The sequence below is a fragment of the Scheffersomyces xylosifermentans genome (assembly GCF_036884685.1).
Source record: "Scheffersomyces xylosifermentans strain CBS 12540 chromosome Unknown RJT20scaffold_8, whole genome shotgun sequence".
Lineage (NCBI taxonomy): Eukaryota > Fungi > Ascomycota > Pichiomycetes > Serinales > Debaryomycetaceae > Scheffersomyces > Scheffersomyces xylosifermentans.
In genome coordinates this window covers 1,401,628-1,422,340 of record NW_027042946.1, presented here as the reverse complement: position 1 = coordinate 1,422,340, position 20,713 = coordinate 1,401,628, and the positions used below count along the sequence as shown (strand labels likewise).

Below are 20,713 nucleotides of genomic sequence, written 5' to 3'. Positions count from 1 at the left end.
CTTAACTATGAGTGCGCTTAACTATGAGAATCTAACTATGAGAAGCGCTAACTACGGACAATCTCCAACAGTCAAGAATATGAATATCTTCATCTCATTACTTATTCTACGCTACACCACTATACCTCATTTTAAACTACTAGACTAGCATAAAGAATGGGTAATGATGGTGGCACAATTGCCAAAAGGCAAGACTTATTGTCAATGCACGCCCAGAAGGTGGTAAACCATAAGGCCGATGACAATGAAGCATCACTTCTTGTAAGCTGCTCGATGAGCTCGCAGCCGTTGTACTCTTCTAAAGCACAATCTCCCGTAGTAGGGGATTTCAAAGGTAGGCTATATCTAAAGGAAAAGACTTTGGAATACATTCTAAACAAAAAATTGGGTAAAATCCTGGATGATGAAGACAACTTCAGCCATATCAAATCCATGAAAGATTTGGTAGATGTAAAGATATCTTGGATAATAAACGATGGAGTGCCGTCGATAGAATGTCCCGTCACCAAGGAGCAGAAACTGGAAAAGACAACATATGCCTATCTACGTACCTGTGGATGTGTCTTATCATACAAATTGCTCGAGGATCTTGCTAAACACTTCAAGGTCGTTGAAGAGCCTATCGAAAGCGCATGTCCAAACTGTAGCACGCCGTTCCACTTCAACTACGACATAGTGATCATAAACCCCTTAAAAATCGAAAAATATTCGGCTTGGAATGACAAGAACTACAAGTACCTTCAGGAATCACTCAAACTATCCCATTCTAAGGCTCCTTTGAAGAAGAAACCAAAGGCCGGAACATCGAAGAAACGTAAAAATGATAGCACTACTGATGAGCCGAAGAGAAAGAAGATATGACCAACATACACGTATTTTCACCGAAAATACCAGCAAATAATGGCTGGAACGATTCACGCATAGTACATTTATTTAAATTTATATATAATATAGTGTATTTAATATAACGCTTGGGATTGGTTCCCGGTTTTATTTACAAGTGATTTTCCAAAAACACTATTGTTAGCTTACTAGGTACTGCTAGTGATGCAACGACAACGATCCCACGACTACCGAAATCACAGATTCCAGCGATGGGGCCGTTCTGGCCGTTCTGTTGCTCTTTTGGGTTATTATCTGAATCTATTTCTCTTCCGTCTCGGAACGGCTTTCGTGGTACTGTTCTTTGGCGAATGTCAACTTCTCCTTGTTCCATGGAGCGTAGTCCGAGTTGGCCCAAATATTGAAGAGAATACCACCGCCTCCAACGACACAAATTCCTACTAAACCAAGAACGGTCACTCTGTGAACCACGTCAGTGGCGCGCACGCTGAATGGGAGTCTGTCAGACATGTTTACTATACTTTTGATGAAGATAAACTGTCATCAATGCACTGTCATTAACGCTTTAATTTAATCATACAATAAAGTAAAATTTTGAGGTCCTGCATGTGGTGCCCTCATAGTTAAGCAAGTTGGTATTGAATAAGTATAGAAGAATGGTGGTATTGAAGAGTATTGAAGTGGTATTGAGGAATGGTGGTATTGCAGAGTATCGAGGAGTATCGATGGAGGTAGGTATTGAAGAAAACTAGTATCGAAGAAAGGTGGAATATGGATAACTTACTCTGGGATAGAGTCTACTTTGCTAATGCAGTCTTCATTCTGTTGTAATAATTCGTCTATAATACATATAAGATACACTAATACTATGCAGATTTCATTCTGTTTTGCGTTTTGGCGTTTTGTGCTTGCTAATGTGCTGTTTTGTCTCTTGCTTACAACTCGCTAGATAACTTCACTTTTATATGAGATACTTCAACCAGTTGCTATTGATGAGTCCTCCTTCAAGCAAAGATGGGTTGGCATACACCAACTGAGGAAGCCAATAACTATTGTACAATCTGAATATGTTCTCCTCGGCATAATTCTCCAGGTTCTCAAGAACTTCCGTCACTATGTAATCCAACAAATCGTAACTGCTCAAGTTTATTTGATTGATGGCCTCCAGACTTCTACTAACCCTCGTTCCTTCGGCTAAGATATCCTCTGTCAACCCATTCAAGATGTGAGAGAACTTCTCGTGGTCAATGTGGCCAATAGGCAATTTATAGTTTTCTTCGGGATTGATCGAACTTATTGGGCTGGGCTTCAATGCGTCGTAGTTACCAACATCAATGTTCACTGCAAACTGTCTTGGTTGAATGCCCTTAATGATGAACTTCTTCTTGGGCGCCTCTCCCTCTGCTCCCTCTAAGTTCACTACCATAGCCTCAGAGTTGGGGAATGCATGCGAGACGTTTTTAATGAAATCCACGGCTGGAAGTAATGGCTTTAAGTCAGGATTGGATGGACCTCCTTCCGGATCCCAGATCTCTTGGAACTGGTTTTCATATGCTTTCCAAAGAGAAATTTGGGTAACTTCTCCGGGTATGACTTCGGTTGGCCCTTCCGAGCTGGTTGGAGTAAATATCTGGTTGTGCGCATACGGTTCGTAACAACAACGCAACCAAGTAGTTGCTCTGAGTGGTTCTGGGAAACGTACAATGATTTTATACAAATCTGCAGTCAATTCAGGTAATGTGGAAGGAACTCCAGAAAATTGGGAACGTTTAGTTAAGTTTAATTGTGGGATTGGCTTAACTTTAGTGGACTCATTGAGTGGAAGGTTGGAAACTATCAAAATAGGCAACTGCTTGACTAAAGTATTGAAGCTCGACTTGGTAGAGGAGAGCTGAAGCAATCTTTGCAAACGCAAAGATTGTGAATCCTTAATGGAGTTAGGGAACTCTGCACTAAGTGCCTCTGAGAATAGATACAGTTTAAGGAATTCCAAAACGGTGTAAGTCAACTCGTTGTCTCCTACGAGTAAAGTATTCACGTAATGTTCGAGTTGCTTGTCTGTGATAGCGTCTATGCAGTTATTAGGAATTCTTTCGTCCTTTGAATCTTCGGTTTCTGCTTGCGCTTCATCTTCTGGCTTCACTACCTTCTCACGCGTAATTAGTAAATGCGATAAGCATTTCAATAAGTTAATGAAGAGGATCTTATCCTTGGTTAGCACTGAAGCGGAGAGGAGGACATTGAAGAGCGGATCGTGCTTGGAGTTGTCTATGTAATAACATGTAAGTGGCTCCAAAAGATCGATTAAATACGATAATGCCTCATGGAATTGGTTGTCAAACTGTCTCAAGTGATGAACTTGGAAGTCGTCATGGTAAAACCAGTTGACAAGGAATTTCAGCACTTCGATCAAACTCTTTTTGAATGGCTTGATCTGAGCCAACCATTGCTGATTAGGCAAATCTTGCGCCAGGTTACGTAACGTAAGCAATGCATCAATGCTGAACGATATCAAGTCCTGTGTCACTTTATGCAGCTTCTTCTCGATGATCAAGTGATATGGCTTGATGAAGTATTTGATAAGCTCATGCCCTATGTACGGCAATGCTTCCAATGAGAACGTAGGGTGTAATGATATTCTGGTCAAGGTGGAAAGGGCCCATTTGACCTCCGAGTCGAGTCCCGACTTCAATGACATGACAATTCTCGTGATATCTTCAATTCCTCGGTGGTTGTATCCAATAGGTGCTACATATCCATACCCATTATACGCGGTGTTGATATAACCATTGCTCTCATTACCACCCTGTGCATTTACAAACGAGCGCGAAGTGACGGCTATTGGGTTGATATTCATGTTTCCTTATTGATTCGATGAAGTTAGATGCAATTACAGAGGTCAAGGTAAGGTATTAGGTATGTTTACTTGTAATTGAAGAACGGTTGTAAATCCACTCAGCGGTTAATTTGTTGTTGTAAAAATCCAAAATTTTCGTTGGTGGTAAAATGTCGTGATAAAGTGCGAGGTAAAATGTCGCGGTATTGTCGTATTGTGTGTGTATGTTGTTGGCGCTACCATGTATGTTTTGCAGCTTTCTGGTGGGTTTGATCAGTTCAGGTCTAACGAAGTGTTTGTTTTTGATTGGATATGGGATAAGGGAGAGATATTGTGAATCAATGCTGGGATAGGTTGGTGGGCATGCAAAGCTTATCGGTGTCATTTTTAAAAAAAAGTTTTCCAATAAAATGGTATAAATTGTACAATAAAGTGAATACGTAATCTGAAATGATGGGCTATCGCTGTTTATTGGTACCTTTTGCATATTCTAACAACAAATGGAATGTAAAACCCATCTCATTTTACAAAGCTAGGTCAATTTAACGAGTGAAAACCACTACTCGCTATTCTTTTTTTGTAAACTACTAATATACCACCAATTCTCGTCTCACTCATTCACCTCTTAGCTTCTTCCCTTCATGCATCTTCCCTTTGCATTACATTATTAAAACGACAACCCGCGTGTAATTTTCATCTCCACCACCAACTCCACCAAACTTCACTAATTTGAATAATCTTTAGTTCTTCCTGGGTTCCCCCACAATCCTCCTCGTACTTCAATTTCTCACCACATACCTCCATCCAGTCCACTAAAACCATCTATATTTCATTTCAATTTACACCATTCCTTTTCACTCCATCCACTTTTCTTCTCTTCTCTTCATTTCACTCCACTTTGTTCACTCCACTTTATTCACTCCACTCTCTCTTCCCTTCACTCCACTACACTCACTCCACTAAATCTCTTTACTGCTACCCCTCCTCCATCCAATGCAACCTCGCTCGGCCCTACGGCCCAATTAGGCATCTCCCCAGAGCGCCATCTGCCGAAACGGAAAAACGGTTACCAACGGAATGTTCTTCTTATCAGTCAACTCTTTGTTAGTCTTTTTTTCCAGTGACTTCTCTTTACTACCACCATAACCACTATAGGTCTATATATGGTAGGATAATTGTGCACAGTTTAGCTAGTAGACACATTTAGGTAAGTTTTTAGTACCAAATTGGATCCAATTGAGTAGTTATTGGTATCTTATTTCTCTCTCTCGCTTTTTGTACATCTCTCTTGTTGGTTATTCATTCGTTCAATAAAAAACCATGAAAACTACCACTTTGCTTAGTATATTAGCAGCCTGTGCTGTTGGAACAGAAGCATTCTCCTTATCGTCGTTCTTTCAGCAACAAATTCTCTCTCCTCAAGTCGCCAAGGTCAGTGAAGAAGCTTCCAATGAATTCGGTTTAGCCGCGTATTTAGACAGCGCCAAAGAATTACCAAATGAAGTTCGCTCCGCTTGGGAGCAAATGCAACAGAAATTGCCTAAGAATGAAATTGAGAAGCTCGTTGCTACTTACCAATCGAAGTACAGCGTCAAGGCCAAGAACTTTAACAACCGTATTAAGGACTTTTCCAAGACGTTCACTGCTTCGACTTCTCAACAAGACCAATTCGAGACTCTTTCCAATGACAAGTTTGCCGAGTACTCATTGAGAGTCAACAAGAACAAGCCAGAGTTATTGGGATTGGATAATGTTAAGCAATACACCGGTTATTTGGACGTCGATGTGTTGGATAAGCACTTCTTCTATTGGTTCTTTGAATCCAGAAACGATCCTAAGAATGACCCAGTCATTTTATGGTTGAATGGAGGCCCAGGATGTTCTTCTGCTACAGGTTTATTCTTTGAATTGGGTCCTTCATCGATCAATGCTACTTTACAACCGGAATTCAACCCTTACTCGTGGAATAGCAATGCTTCAGTCATCTTCTTGGACCAACCTGTAGGTGTCGGTTATTCTTACACTGGAGGAGACCAAGTTAAAGACACTGCCGCTGCTGCTAGAGATGTCTATGTCTTCTTGGAGTTGTTCTTCCAAAAGTTCTCTAAGTTTGCTAAGAATGATTTCCATATCGCTGGTGAATCTTATGCTGGTCATTACATCCCAAGTTTTGCACTGGAAATCATCAACAACGCTGACAGATCCTTCGAATTGACTTCTGTCTTGATTGGTAACGGTATCACAGACTCCCTCATCCAGAACTCTGCTTACAAGCCAATGGCTTGTGGAGAAGGTGGATACAAGCCTGTCTTATCCGAAGAGCAATGTGACCAAATGGAAAAGGACTACCCAAAGTGTGCTACCTTGACTAAGATTTGTTACCAGTTCCAATCCGCTTTGACTTGTGTACCAGCCCAATACTATTGTGATGCCAAATTATTCAGCCCATACGCTGAAACCGGTTTGAACCCATATGACATCAGAAAGCCATGTGCTGACGAAGGTGGAAACTGCTATGTTGAAATGGATTACATAGATGACTACTTGAACCTCGACTCCGTCAAGGCTGCAGTTGGCGCCTCTAACATTGATATTTTCACTAGTTGCGACTCTACCGTCTTCAACAACTTCATTTTAAGTGGTGATGAGCTGAAGCCATTCCAGCAATACGTTGCTGAATTGTTGGAGCATGACATTCCAGTTTTATTGTACGCTGGAGACAAGGACTTCATTTGTAACTGGTTAGGTAACCATTACTGGTCCGATGCTTTGGACTATGTTGAGCACGAACAATTCGAAGCCGCTCCATTGCAACCATGGATTTCCCGTGAAGGAAGAATTGCTGGTGAAGTCAAGAACTACAAGAAGTTTACCTTTGTGAGAGTCTATGATGCTGGACACATGGTTCCATATGATCAACCAGAAAACTCATTGGATATGGTCAACAGATGGATCCAAGGAGACTACTCCTTTGGTTACAAGAAATAGATTATTTCGTTTAAACGCCTTTGGTGAACCTAAGGCTAGCTAGACGATAACAAAAAGAATATTAAAAGAACGCTTGCTTAACTACATTGAAATCTTATGACCAAATAAATAGACATCTCGTATTGAATTAACAACATAGAACTACCTAAATTGCTGTTTATACTTTCTCTATTACCTTTTCATTGGTAGACGACTTATCGCTATCTGCATTTGGATCAATTCCATCCAAGATAGCATCCAAGCCCTGTTCTTCTTCATCAACTGTATCCACGGTCTTACAAGGACCATGGTAATTCTTATGAGCATAAACGTAATAGTATATCAAAGACAATATCCAGACACTAGGAGTGATGACACAAGTATAATTCATGTTGTCTTTGGTTGGGTTTCTAGAGGCTGGTAACATCACCATAACGAACGTATAAGCAATGAAAATTGTAGATATCCAACCAATCAATGGTGAAAATATAGGTCCTAACCAGAACTTTCCTGGTCTAAACTTTTCACGGCCTGTTGTTAATCTCAAGAAGGTTGGAGTTCCCCAAGCAACATAATTACCAGCAATATACAAAGTGAAAAGAGCATTTGCAGCAACTGAGCCGATCAATACCAATAAACCGATGAGAATAGCCACAATACCACCAAACCATACAGCATTAATAGGAACTGATAATTCGACATTAACCTTCTTGATCCAGCGGGAAAATGGCAAACCGTTATCTCTAGCAAATGCCCAGATTTGACGAGAAATAGCCGTTAAGATAGAGGCTCCCATCAAGAATTGAGCAAATGCAATAAGAGCCATAAATGTTAATGCCCATTTCTTTCCTAAACAATCAAAGATAATCTGAGCCATTGGTTGACCGAATTTAGTTCCCAAAATATGACCCTCAATATCATCAGTTTGGATACAGAAGAAAGTCACGATTAAGATGATTGTACCAAGAGAGCCACAAGCTATGACAGAACCTAAAATACCAATAGGAATAGTATGCTCGGCATCCTTAACCTCTTCACTGACGTGAATAACGGAGTCAAATGCTCCAATGGTCCAGATAGCAGGTAACCAGGCGGCACTTAGTTGGGTCCAGCCCATTGGCCAATCTGAAATATTGTCGAACTCTGTAAATACGTATTTGGCTGACTTGAAGTTACCCCTGGCACCAATTGGTAAAGCAATAATGTACAACACAATGATGAAGACATTTACTATGATTGACGTTGTTTGAAGGTAAGCACAATTCTTAGAAGACAAACATGTGATTAAAATGTGAAGCAAAACACATCCAACAAAGACTCCGTATGTCTTAGCAGCAGTAATCTCGAAATCACCATCTTTTGCAATCACCACCACGGATAATAACTCCAAAGCAAATCCATAGTCGACGGAGCATAGAGCTCCAATTAATGCAATGGAATTGGTGTTACCAATAAGATAGGAAATTACTGTCTTGTACTTTGGTGGGGAGTAGTAGTTAGTCCAGTAGTATAAACCACCTGAAGTTGGGATACTCAGACCATTTTCTGACATAGAAATGGCTATAGTCAAAATGAGAAGAGAGGATATAACCCAACCCCACAAGAAACCAGCAGGCCCAGCAATAATACCTTGGGCTAAGATGGACGCTATGCTTGGCAAAAGTCCCATAATCGAGAAAGCAACTCCAAACGCTTGGATAGTGGAGAAGTGTCTCTTTAACTCGGGCTTATACCCGATCTGAGCCAACAACTGCTCGTCACTGGTAGAGAAGATAGCTTCTATTTTGGGATCTTCGACATTTTGGGCATTGTTGTAGTATCCCTTGTTGGAGACGACCTGGTCCAATATCTGTTCTCTTGAAAGAACAGCAGTTAATCCGGTCATAGCAGTGCTAGTTTCTTTGGCTGCAATGAATCGATTGAATATTATATTTTTCGCAGCTATACGTTTTCTGGCGAACTCTGAAGTATTTATAACGAATGGAAGCTATTGATTGAATTTTTCAAATTTGATAATCTTGCTATGCATAGAGGTTCCAGATCAATCGGGATCCCAGTTTTTCAATTAGCACGAGAAATATCCAACTTGCAGGGCAGTTTGTAGCAATCAGTTATCTATATTTCCGCCACTACTACGCAAGTAACGGTGAGTATTCCCCGATGACACACTGACAAGTAGAAAATAATTTCCATCAAACAGTATTCGTTTGATATTTTTCCGCCTATCTTCTCAACGAATCAACAGATTGGTTACCCCAATCCCTTCATATTGTACATATTATGAGGAATGCCGCCGGAAACCACCCTTCTGTTTCGGTGATTAAACCGTCGAGATAAGGGTTGCGTAATGTATTTCCAAAATAGGAAATTGATAAGGCTTCCGCGTGAAATATTTTAGCTGCAAGGCTTGCGAGTAGATAGAGACACTTCCAGGAACAGGTTCAATAGGTACGGTATTATGTGAGAAATAACCGCATACAAGGAGAGTCGAGTGTGATTGGATTATGTGTGTATGTGTGTGTGTGTGTGTGGATGTGTGGATGTGGACGAAAACGTGTCAGTGTAGAGGGAACAATTCGGGAAATCAAGAGAGTTATAGGGAAGAAAATGTGGCTATAGTTAGGATACGGAGCTCCATTGGGAAACACTTCCCACTGGGATCATGTCTTGCGGCGTTGATTTTCTCCAACCGTTACCGGTGGAGTCCTTATTCTTTAGAATAATAGATTAATCGTGATGCGGTTTATGACCTAAAGTCGGTTAGAAGAAGAGACATAGACTTGCATTCCTTACTCCCGTATCACATACATTTACTTGCTGCGGTATGGGTCTTTCACGTTGCTGAAAGTATTCTCCTTCACATTGTCGAAAGAACGCTCAGCCAGGTTAATTGGTCCAATTTACCTGTTCCAAGGGCGCGAGCCCTAGCGACACACATACTTCACCTGATATGTTTTTTTAGTTACCCGCACTTTTTCGAAACGAACTCTCACTAAACTCGACTCATATGCAGTGCTCATCGTCTATTCGAAATTTTTTTCACTTCCAAGCGAGCCTCTGTCTTTACTATAAAACTTTTCAAGTTGCACTCTTTTCTTAGTTAATTGGAATTTCAACAACTATAGTTAGAATCATCAAAATGGCTACGTATGTGTTCATATCATCATCACTAGCAATCAAGTTGATAAACTCATTATGAGTTTATTGGGATTGACTACGTAAGATGATGAATATTTCAATCAAGACTCCAGTGAAGAAGGAGTCTCTGAAACCAGACTAGCCTTTGGCTGGTCTATTTTCTGCTACGATATCCATTGTATGATGGGAACGTCTCTAGTCATCTTGACTACCACATCTATTTGCCACGGGAAAATTAGATTGTCTTGCAGCTGAATTATTGAATATTCATATATCTTCGTATATTAGCCAATGCCTGATACATCTGTTTTCCTCTGAGTATTAATTGTAAGACTGTCGGATGTGAGGTGGAATGAACGTGGCTGTTCAGTTCCAACTTCGTGTATAACACCTTTCCGGTTTATATAACATCATCGGCGTCTTAGCTTACTAATTATTCCAGAGGGATCCATAGTGTTGTTGTATTGTACTTGATTAGCTTAAGGAGTATCTCCTTGCTAGACTTAATACTAACATATTTATAGTACTTTAAAACCAGAAACTTTAGTCAAGAAGTCCAAGGCTCAGCAAAAGACCGCCGAGGAGCGTGCTGCTGCCAAGGTCGTCCGTAAGGCTGTATGTATAAACACACAATACTGTGGGAAGACGTCAATAGGGTCCAATTTATTTATTTTTGAAGATGCAAAACAACCATTCGAATAAAACTAGCTACGGCGATGTTGTTGTTCAATTAACCATCTTTCGGGACTGAGAAAATAGAAAGATATAGCTTATGCTATTGGCGACTTTTCACCACTTGACGTGATGAAATATAGTGATACTAACTTATATTTAGGCTAACCAAGAGAAGAGAAAGGTTATCTTCGAGAGAGCTGCTGCTTACCAAAAGGAGTACACTGATGCTGAGCGTTCTGTCATCAAGGCTAAGAGAGACGCCAAGGCTGCTGGTTCTTACTACGTTGATGCTCAACCAAAGTTGGTTTTCATCATCAGAATCAAGGGTATCATGAAGATCCCACCTAAGCCAAGAAAGGTCTTGCAATTGTTGAGATTGACCCAAATCAACGCCGGTGTCTTCGTCAGATTGACCAAGGCTACCCAAGAGTTGATCAAGTTGGCTGAGCCATACATTGCTTACGGTTACCCATCTTTGTCTACCATCAGACACTTGGTTTACAAGAGAGGTTACGGTAAGGTCAACAAGCAAAGAATTCCTTTGTCTGACAACGCTGTTGTTGAGGCTAACTTGGGTAAGTTCAACATCTTGTCCGTTGAGGACTTGATCCACGAGATCTACACTGTTGGTCCAAACTTCAAGCAAGTCAACAACTTCTTGTGGCCATTCAAGTTGTCCAACCCTAACGGTGGTTTCAGAACCAGAAAGTTCCAACACTTCATCCAAGGTGGTGACACCGGTAACAGAGAGGAATTCATCAACGCTTTAGTTAAGCAAATGAACTAAATTCATTAGTAGCGGTTTTTCAAATTGTTCTTTTGGGTTTTCTTTATTCTTTTCTAAATTAGTTTTTTCATTTCTTTTCTAATTCTTGGAGGTTGTGTTAGAAAGAACTTCTTGTATATGTATCATAATGCAATAAATATTTAATATAATCTTCCAAGTATTATGTATTTTTATATTGGGAATCGTTAATATATTACAGATTATAAATTTCATGTAAGCCATTCACTTAGACTGTAGACTAGGTATTCTAGACTGTCTATTTCTTTCCACCATACGAAGGTCGCTTTGGTGTTGAAGGTGTCCGTTCCGTATGAATCGTACACGTATGTGGATGTGTCATAGCTTTTGGTGAACACCCAGGTGAAGAAATATAACCCGTACTCCAAAAGATTCAATGCTAGAATTGCTGACAGTATCAACGCTACGATGTTGATAATGAACATTATTGGACTCTTATTGTGTTGTTTGTACTTGTAGTAGAAGTAGTATTGTTTTAGGAACGGTAAATTGAGTAGAAATCGCTTCAACCGTGAATCTTCAATCCCCTGGTCCTCTAATGAAGCCCGTTTAGATTGTAATTGTAAGTCTTCTCCCGTCAATGCAAGCTTCAACTGTAAGTTCTTGATCAAAACATCTTGGTCATTGAGATATTTGATCAATTCCGTAGCTTGTTTGACTTGTTTTGCTTCTCCTTCTTCCAAAGCGGTTATTTCCTTTTTGTATTCGTTGCAGAGCTGTTCCAAGCCTTTGATGGTTCTGTCTCTATCCTTAAGCTTTTCTAGAGTCCTTTTACTATTGCCTTCTCCTGGTCTTTTAGAGAGTTGATCTTCCAAGGTCTGGATGTAATTATTCAAGGTATCGACCTCGTTTTCAAGTTGATGTATCTTTCTCCTTTGCAATGAGTTGTCTGCTACTAGATCATTATTTTGGGCCTCCTTTCTTCTTAGTTCCAGGTCTGTCGACAGTAGCAATCTCTGTTTACTCTCGAGTTCTGATTTGAGCTTCCAATCGCTTGGTGATGTTGGAGGAGAGCGTAGTTGTGTCGGTACGTTTATTTTGGACTCAAATATAGTAGACTGATATGGTTTGGAAGAAGGTCTTGAGAACGTTTGGTAGTTTTCCATTGGTTTAGGGCTTGGATATGATGATACAGGACCCTTGTATGGCACTTTCATGATTCGTTGAAGATCATCAGCACTGATGTTACAACGCTGATAGAGAAAGATCTCGAAGTTGGGGAAATTAACCAATCGCAGCAAGAACTCTTTGAACTCTTTCTTGGGTAAGCGCATCTGTGGTGTGCCTTGGATCATCTGCTTTAATAGCTTCAACTCGTCATCTTTCAATAACTTCTTGATCAGAAGAGCATTCTCGATCTCGCTGATGAGTCCTAATACTTGAGAGATGAAGATGGAATCCGCCAGCGAGCCACGAGCTATTCGGCTCCAGCAGATATTGATCAAGTCATCTATTAGGCTGGAACTCATATGCTGGTTTTGTTGTGATGATGTAAATATTGATAGGTAATTATCGTGGTTTGGTTATAGCGGCTGTTTGGTTATATTTGTATGGAATTTTTCATTGATTGTGGAGACCGATCTCAACTGCAAATGAAGACTTCTGGATTAAAATAAAACTTAGAAATATTCAATTAATGATACATTGGAATGAGCTTTGGATATACTATCAATCTCCAATATACTTTCTTACTATACCACCACTGCTATACCTCTCTATTTCATCCACTGCACTTGCAATCTGACAGTAAACAAAACAATATTCGATCGGCGCGTAGAAGCTGTCTGCGTCCGCGCTCTTCTTTTTCTTTTGATTCTTAACTATGTGAATGCGACTTTAATGTGTGAGAGATATGCGCAGACAAAATATATGTGAATTTCTATTTGGTAAGTTAAAGTTTGAGGGATTTATGGCATGTAATTATTATTAATGTGGCTGTTGTGGGGGATTGGGAGGTTTGGGAAATGTGTTGATATTCGTGCAGCTGGAGAGTAGTTTATTATCATTTTCATTTTTTTTCCAAATCATAATTTCTGTCATTGTATGTATTTGTAAGTTTTGTACTGAAGTGCGATTTTGTATTTCTGAATGGCAGAAAGAAAGCATTATACGACTCTGAGATATTGATTTGGGGGCATTAAAATTGATGAGAAGATGAAATTCACAGATAAATGTCCAAATCAGCTATGGAAGTGGTGAAAACTATATCGGTAGAAGCTATTTGATAAACTGAAGATGTCGTTGTTTTAGGTGCCCCGTAGAAGTAACAATTTTGCAGCTTAATGCTATATGCAGGATGTATATTTAGATACATATGGATTATATGGTTTATGTGGTGTGTTTTTAACGAAGTAGGAGATGTACTTGTTAGTCCACAAATAGGGTAGCCCTATAAAATATCTATAACTCTAACAACTCGGAAATTTAAAAACTATTTGGATGTAACGTATCCAACCAAAAACTCCTACAAACAAGGAAAACTATAACTATTACATGATATTGTATATGCTACATATCCTTACAAGTCAGGTATAATGCCTGACCTTCTTTGTTTATCATAATAATGCAAATTCATGAAATTTACGATGGAATGGCAATCTTCTCTGCCTCTGGCTTTACAGTATTGGAAGCCGTGACAGGATCAATTGCACTCATCGCAGATGTCTCTGTTATAGTGGATGGCTTGATATCCTCGTCATCATGCTCATCTACAGAACTGACACCATTATTTTCTTTGGAAGCTTCTTGGGGGGCCACTTGCAACTTTTCTTGCAAGTCTTCGTTAGTCCTTTCTTTAGGCTCGTTTTCTATGAGCTCTTTGTTGGGTTCTTGTCTGGGCTCTTCTCTTGACTCTTCTCTGGGCTCTTTTTGCGATTCGTCTAGTGTTCCTTTCTCGTCCTCGACTTCGATTGAAGGATTATCCTTCAACTCTTCTATACTGTTCTCTGGATCTGCCTCCTTAAAATCCTTTCTTGGAGTATTCTCGATTACTGTATTGGTTGGAGTGCTAACTGCATCTGTCTGTGTTGTCACGACATTAGCGGCATATACACCTGTTGTTTGGGATTTCTCTGAATCACCATCCTCTAAATTTTCCACTGTGTTCTCTTCCTCTTCAACGTCAGCTGGTTTAGATGCTGCTACTATACGTGATACAGTGTTCTCTTCGTAATCAACTTCCATTCCACTACTTTCTTCGATATGACTTTCGATGGGTTTGTGTCTCTCTGAATCAACAACCATTGCGTCGGAATTCGAATAAGTGCCGTTATGCTCCTTCTTCTCACCATTGGTACTAGGTTGTAGTGGCTCTTTATCTTGAGAGTCTAAAGTAGATTCTGGCTCCTTCAGGATTTTAATTGCCGCATTCTTCGCTTCCTCTTCCATTTTAGCTCTCAAGATGATATCTCTTTCAACCACATACGTTCTGAGTAACTCCAAAGTTGTTTGAAGTAAATCATCTATTAAGACTCCACTGCAATAGAGCTTCCTCAATATGAATCTCAAGAAGTCAATCTTAGATTCAAGGCTATCACTACTTGCTTTCGTCTTCTCAATACGCTGCAAGAAGGACTCCCGATATTTTCTAACAGTATCGCAAACTTCGTTTAATACTTTGCTTTCCTGACTTGGGTAGACCTTAAAATTATCTGCTTCGTTTTTGATTTCCAAAGCTCTGGAGAAAGTGAGCTGAGATCTCAAGAATTCATCTTCGTTCTTTTCTGATTCTATAAGTCTGCACATCGGGCAAGTGTAGCTGTCATCCTCAGAGTCATTAGTGGATTCCTCTTCGTTAACACATTGAAAATGATACCATTCATTGCATTTATCACATTCAATCATGGTGCCATATTCATACTCCCTACAAATGCAATAAAACTTAGCATTCTCGCTATCATCATTTGTACTGAAATTCGCAATATACGATGAGGAATTCTCGTAGACATCATCGTCCGAAAAACTAAAATCAGATTTATAAAGAAGCTGGTACAATTTTTCAACCAATCGAGAATTCAAGGTTAATCTTGGGTTGAGGTGCTCTAAGTCAATATCCTTACTCAAAGTTGTAATCACTTTGGTGTTTCTAAGTTCTTCCCATATTCCGAAAATCCAGGCTTCCACTTTAAATAACTCATTGATTAGTATAGAGAGGTCGAACTTCAATCCAGCCTCGTTTATTGAATTTTGTAATTGTCTGACATCTCCGTAGGTCCATCTTTCATTCTCGCTTTTGAACTTCTTGAACTGGGCGATGAGGCTAGTATGAATATGAAGTTTGGAAACATCATTGTAATTGTCGACGCCAATAAATAATTTTTCAGTCCTGAACCTGTCAACAATGCTGTTCAATTTTGTCAAGTCAATGTTTTCAACGTATTCAACCTTAATAAACTCACCAATCTCCTTGTCGAAGCTTTCACTACTTCTCAAAATCTTCTCTATATCTTCGATCATCGATATATCTTCCGTTGACAAAATACTAATACCTTCTTCAAAAAAACTCCTTAAGTCGCTTAGTGAGAATACCTCTTTCTTATCAGAGAAAGGATCAACTCCCTTTTCAATCAACTTATAGAGCTTGATCCACTTAAGTCTATCTCTTATTCTGGTTATAAATCTCAACGAAGGAATATCGATACCAAAACTCTCTCCGAGGTTGATTAAGTCATCAAATTCTTGAAGAGATCTGCTCTTTTTTGTTAACAATGATCTACTTGCTTTGTCAAAGTTCTCAATTTCAGTCTTGAGTTCAAGAATTTGGTCAATCTCAGTACACGAGAAATTTAGAGTTGGTATCCTCTCAATAAGGCCTACTAAATCGCTTAACCCGTTCACCCTTTGGAAGTCATTTCCATTTCTGATACGCTGTTGGTGTTTGATAGCCAATAGATTTTGGCACTCCTCTATGAATTGGTTGGAGCTGGAGATGAACAGCCTGAGATTTTCAATGTAGTTCTTGAATGTATTTAACTTTTGTGTATCATCATAGTTTCTCTCGATGGGTTGGCTTATCATGCAATTCGATGATGTAATGGCGGAAAGAATCCTTTCGCCTTCACCCAACAAAGTTCTATAAGTTTTCAATGAAACCTCAGAGTTCTCTTCCATAAGTCCTTCGTAATTAGTCATCCAAGATTCATAATCAATGGAGTAGTTGCTCAAAATTTTCGAGAAACTTTTAAGCTTCTCGTCCGAGTATAACATGTGCAACTCCACATTGAAGTCTTCCACGGCGATAGTTCTTGTCTCATGATGGTCTAAAAACCCCTTTAACGATAATATCATTCTTTGCTTTGACTTCGGTTCAATCAATATAACTCTAGATGGAAATGTGGACACTAAATCATCGTCTGATACCAAATCAACTTCATTGAAAATCTTTTCGTCAATCAATACTTCCTTGATTTTTAATTTTCTGATTTGAGCTCGCAATTCCAATTCTTCCTGATAAAATTGATTATAAAAGTAGCCAATTTTTGAGTATACGTCTGAATTAAAACCAATATTCTTTCCTGAGTCATAAAGCTGGATCAAGTTTGTCAATAATTTAAAGGTCAGAAAGTTAGGAATGATGGACTGAGAGGACAACCATTTTTCTGCTTCTAATGAGTAGTTCAACCAGTTCTTAGTTGCAAAATTAACCTCTTCACTTAAGTTTAACCCGAAGGAAATAGTACAAGCGTAAGTCTTTGGAAGCTTGACAATAAACTCGCCAGGCTTCTGTATAGTCGTAGAAAATGTAATACCTCTTTCTCTCAATAGCTCTGGTGTAATCAAAAAGTCCTGATTGAATTTAAAAGTCTTCGTTCTTTTGTTAATCAACTTCTGAAAACTGGCATTACTATGTGCCAATCTGACCTCCGGAGTAGCATTAATCATGTTCTCCAATGAATTCGATAAAGTCTCATAATCATTTTCATCGCTTCCCAAGAAGGGAGCTAATTCTTCCATATCCCACTTCTGGTTATTAGTGTGGACTCTATCCTTGTTCTCTTCATTTACTTCCAAGAGTAACTTTTCAAACTTCTCAAAATCCAGTTCTGGAATGAAAAGCCACCGCTTGTATGCTCCGAAAAATTGAAAGTTGATCAAGCTAGTGAAATGATCTTCACATCTCCAGTTTTCTGTACTGAATGTCATTCCTATATTCAAGCGTGAATTGGGCAATTCCAGGTTGTTCAAATCACTCTCAGATAGAGCCCCAAACAAAGAGTTTGGAAGGAACGGTAAATTGTGCAAATTCCAAGGGTGCATGGCTGCTGAGAACATATATGATATGTATTCATGGCCATTGTATTGTGCTGCTTCTGATTGAAGTGCGCTCGATGAAGTGAATGCGTTTATGACCTTGTTATTAGCTGAGCTGATTATTTTGTTGGTTGAATAATTAACACTAATATTATGCAAACTGTTCTTATAGTTGAATAAATCATCTCCTATTTTCACGAATCCTGATCCATTGATTAAATGTGGTATATCCTCTCCACTCTCCAACTCTAGACCATCTTGTAAAACGCTGTCGATGTGACTATTGCTCACATATTTCCAAAATAACTCTTCAAACTTATCATACTTGATGACTGTGCGATCTGGGATTGGAGCATTGCTTGGCTGGTCATAAAAATGAAAGAAATTGTTTGAGGAAGTGCCAGAAGAGACCTTATTGAAGCATGAATTATTGTTCTGAATGATGAACTCCTGGAACTTGAGATCCTTCTCCATAAATTGTCGCAACGAGTATATAGAAGAAAACTTACCATTAAACTTCAAACTTGAGTCATCTTGGTATGTGGTTGGGTTCTCCAACATTGCTTTGATGGCGTGATTAAGCTGTGTTTGTGGTGATATAGGGGAATATATGATTTCAGGCGCTCTCTTGTTACGTTTTTTGATCTCTTCGTCTGGTCTTGTTGTGAAGGTACTAGGTTGTTTCGGATCCACAAGGTGAGGTGAATTGACAAGGAATCCTTTGGCTACTTTACTCTTTATCGAACGTTTGAAATCCTTGGAAGAACCTAGAATGAGCGGAGCATTATATTTACGCTTTTTTGAAGAGCCGTTGTCATTTATCACCGTACCATTTCCATTTTTGGCTTCCTTTGCGCTTCTCTGTAGAACTTCTGGCTTCACTGAACGCAAGTACAATTCGTAGGGGTATAAAATTCGTTGATATGATGATTTCAACGAACTACTCAACGACGTCATAATCTTCCCTCTATATCCCAATTCTCGCCCTATCTGAGCCCATAGCTTCTTATTTATCACCTCGACAAAACCGCCTCTTATTATTACTGACTTGAAGAGTTTGTACAAATCCAAGGGACGTTTGTCTATCATGGGTAATTTATGAGGAGAAGCAGCGTTGGTTTGTTTCTTCTTGGATCCGTTAGCTACATTTTCATGAGAGGTGGTACTTGCATCTTTTTCTGTGCTACCATTAATCTCCTGGGACAATTTGGCACTGTTAAGAATAGCATTCGTTATCAACTCTTTATGATCGACTGCTGCTGCCAGAGAGTCCTGTGGAGGAGTAGATTCTGTAGATTCTGTTCCCACTACAGGCGAGTCCATCGGAGCAAGCGATGGAGAATTAAGTAGGTTACTCAACGAATTGCTATTATGACTAGTTTTCTTGGGGGCTGGTGATGTGGTTGAAGAATTCTGTTTACCAGTACTGACAATTGAAGATTCCTTTAGGAGGTTGACTGTGGTGGTATTATTTGAATGGAAGTTCATTAAGTCCTTATGGAACTGAAGTCTATTTGCGAGTTCATTCCTTGAAGGGTTATTCAACAACTTATTGGTTTGAAACCAGAAAAGATCTGAGTTAATCTGAATATTCGACTTGATAAGCTGGGTTTCGGACTCAGGAAGCCGTATTTTCACCGCCCCGTACGGTTTGGCTACGTCCTCAATGCTTTCTATGAATCGTATAGGGTCTTTGCTCTGGTTTTCGTCTAGTTGAAAAACTGGTATTCCATCTTCTTGTGGAAGGTCAGTCACGGTGATTTTGTTGGAGAGATGGTAATAGTCCAAGGGGAAATTGGCCTTGGTCTTCAGCTGGGGCATGCTAAAAGGGACATAGTTGATATTGGTGGTCTGTCCATTGAACGCAACCGGTTTGTTGTCTCGGACAACCTGGAAAGTCCTAAGATCAGGCAAGCCATTGGTAGAAAAGAACCGGGACGACTGAGGAAACCTAGAGGTCTCCGACTCGTCCGTAAAAAACGACATGGTAACGCCAGACGGAGGTGAGAACGAAGAGATATGGGCAGCTCGTACTCTCGTGGAAGCGTTACTGGAGCTTTGGAAGAAAGAGAATAGTTCCAATTATGAAAGAGGAAAGAATGACTTTTTAGGTTCTTGTGGTGCCGATTTGAAAAATGCTTCAACCCGTTTGGTAGCGTTTTTCTTAATTGATAATATGGAGATGGAAGAACAAAGGAAGGAAACCGAAGGAAGCAGTAAAGAATAGCGACAGGAACAGGATGAGAGTGAGGAACGGAGTGTGTTAAGTGAGGGAATGAGAAGATGAGAGAGGTGGTGAGGAAGAGGAAGAGGAAGAGGAAGTAAGAGGAAGAGAGACAATGGGATATGAACGGTGAGGTTATGCAGTACGAAGAGATGTACGTTGGTTGATAGTGGAAGGGTAGGGTTATTGGTATTGGTTAATGTTGTTAGTGTTGTTAGTGTTGTTAGTGTTGTTAGTGTTGTTAGTGTTGTTAGTGTTGTTGGTTAGAATTGTTAATATTGTTAGTATTGTTAGTATTGTTAGTATTGCTTAAGGCTAGTCAGTATTGTTAGTATTGTAACGAGACAGCTTTGACCAAGAGTAATGGAATGTATGAGGAGGAGGTTTGGTCATAGGAGCATTACAGAGGAAGAAGTTCCATCCCAACGAGATTGAATGTTAGCGGCGATTGAAAGAAAATGAAAATGAAAACGAAAGAAGAAAGACAATCGTAACCAGAAAATACGTTAGTAAGTGATTTAATGTAACGTCATAGTGATATTGATGGAATATAGTCTGTCTTTCTTTATTTTTCAGGAAGGAAGAATGTTACTTATATGGTTCTGGTGATGTCCCCCAAGCACACAATAATATGGGAGTGGTGTGACAATGACTTAGTTAGTTCTGGTTCTCAAGGAACCCGTTATTGAAGAAGAAATGTCGGAGTGACTAATATTTACTCTTCTTTGGTTCCTATTCCTAGAGCTTGTAGAGAGAGTTTACAGTTGTGTTTGGTGGAAGAAGAAGATATCGTCTTATCATACTATGAGATTTCATAATATGGGGTTTGATGGCATTTGAAAAACCTTGTTAGGATGCAATTTTTCACGTCTTATACCTCCAAAGCAAAGGACAACGCTGTGATAACAGACTTTCTGTAATTGCTGGGTCTAAATATTCTTGCCAATTCCAATCTCTGGGTATTCAGAAGCTTCAT

At 39.5% G+C, this 20,713-nt stretch overlaps 8 protein-coding genes across 8 annotated transcripts; 3 read left to right on the top strand and 5 right to left on the bottom strand. All coding sequences in view use genetic code 12, as the record gives it.

The window, feature by feature from the left end:
• The first annotated feature begins 29 nt into the window (after window positions 1–29).
• RJT20DRAFT_131634 (uncharacterized protein) lies at window positions 30–928 on the top strand. The gene has a single exon (XM_064918053.1). The coding sequence runs from the start codon at window positions 157–159 to the stop codon at window positions 859–861; it is 705 nt and encodes a 234-aa protein (XP_064772203.1). The 5' UTR covers window positions 30–156; the 3' UTR covers window positions 862–928.
• RJT20DRAFT_131633 (uncharacterized protein) lies at window positions 929–1,370 on the bottom strand. The gene has a single exon (XM_064918052.1). The coding sequence runs from the start codon at window positions 1,351–1,353 to the stop codon at window positions 1,144–1,146; it is 210 nt and encodes a 69-aa protein (XP_064772202.1). The 5' UTR covers window positions 1,354–1,370; the 3' UTR covers window positions 929–1,143.
• Window positions 1,371–3,783, bottom strand: RJT20DRAFT_131632 (uncharacterized protein). The gene has a single exon (XM_064918051.1). The coding sequence runs from the start codon at window positions 3,698–3,700 to the stop codon at window positions 1,805–1,807; it is 1,896 nt and encodes a 631-aa protein (XP_064772201.1). The 5' UTR covers window positions 3,701–3,783; the 3' UTR covers window positions 1,371–1,804.
• A 929-nt stretch (window positions 3,784–4,712) lies between these two features.
• PRC3 (carboxypeptidase C) lies at window positions 4,713–6,815 on the top strand. The gene has a single exon (XM_064918050.1). It carries the CDS (start codon window positions 5,000–5,002, stop codon window positions 6,665–6,667), a length of 1,668 nt encoding a protein of 555 aa, XP_064772200.1. The 5' UTR covers window positions 4,713–4,999; the 3' UTR covers window positions 6,668–6,815.
• On the bottom strand, window positions 6,816–8,531 carry UGA4 (Uga4p; the record flags this gene model as incomplete). The annotated part of the gene is made up of 1 exon (XM_064919155.1): window positions 6,816–8,531. The coding sequence occupies one exon, from the start codon at window positions 8,529–8,531 to the stop codon at window positions 6,825–6,827; it is 1,707 nt and encodes a 568-aa protein (XP_064772199.1). The 3' UTR covers window positions 6,816–6,824.
• A 273-nt stretch (window positions 8,532–8,804) lies between these two features.
• On the top strand, window positions 8,805–11,454 carry RJT20DRAFT_151966 (60S ribosomal protein uL30). The gene is made up of 3 exons (XM_064919060.1): window positions 8,805–8,962; window positions 10,309–10,399; window positions 10,620–11,454. Exons 1-3 carry the CDS (start codon window positions 8,934–8,936, stop codon window positions 11,244–11,246), a joined length of 747 nt encoding a protein of 248 aa, XP_064772198.1. The 5' UTR covers window positions 8,805–8,933; the 3' UTR covers window positions 11,247–11,454.
• Window positions 11,455–12,997, bottom strand: RJT20DRAFT_131625 (uncharacterized protein; the record flags this gene model as incomplete). The annotated part of the gene is made up of 1 exon (XM_064918049.1): window positions 11,455–12,997. The coding sequence occupies exon 1, from the start codon at window positions 12,731–12,733 to the stop codon at window positions 11,456–11,458; it is 1,278 nt and encodes a 425-aa protein (XP_064772197.1). The 5' UTR covers window positions 12,734–12,997.
• A 607-nt stretch (window positions 12,998–13,604) lies between these two features.
• RJT20DRAFT_131623 (uncharacterized protein) lies at window positions 13,605–19,734 on the bottom strand. The gene has a single exon (XM_064918048.1). It carries the CDS (start codon window positions 19,497–19,499, stop codon window positions 13,845–13,847), a length of 5,655 nt encoding a protein of 1,884 aa, XP_064772196.1. The 5' UTR covers window positions 19,500–19,734; the 3' UTR covers window positions 13,605–13,844.
• Between the last annotated feature and the right edge of the window lie 979 nt (window positions 19,735–20,713).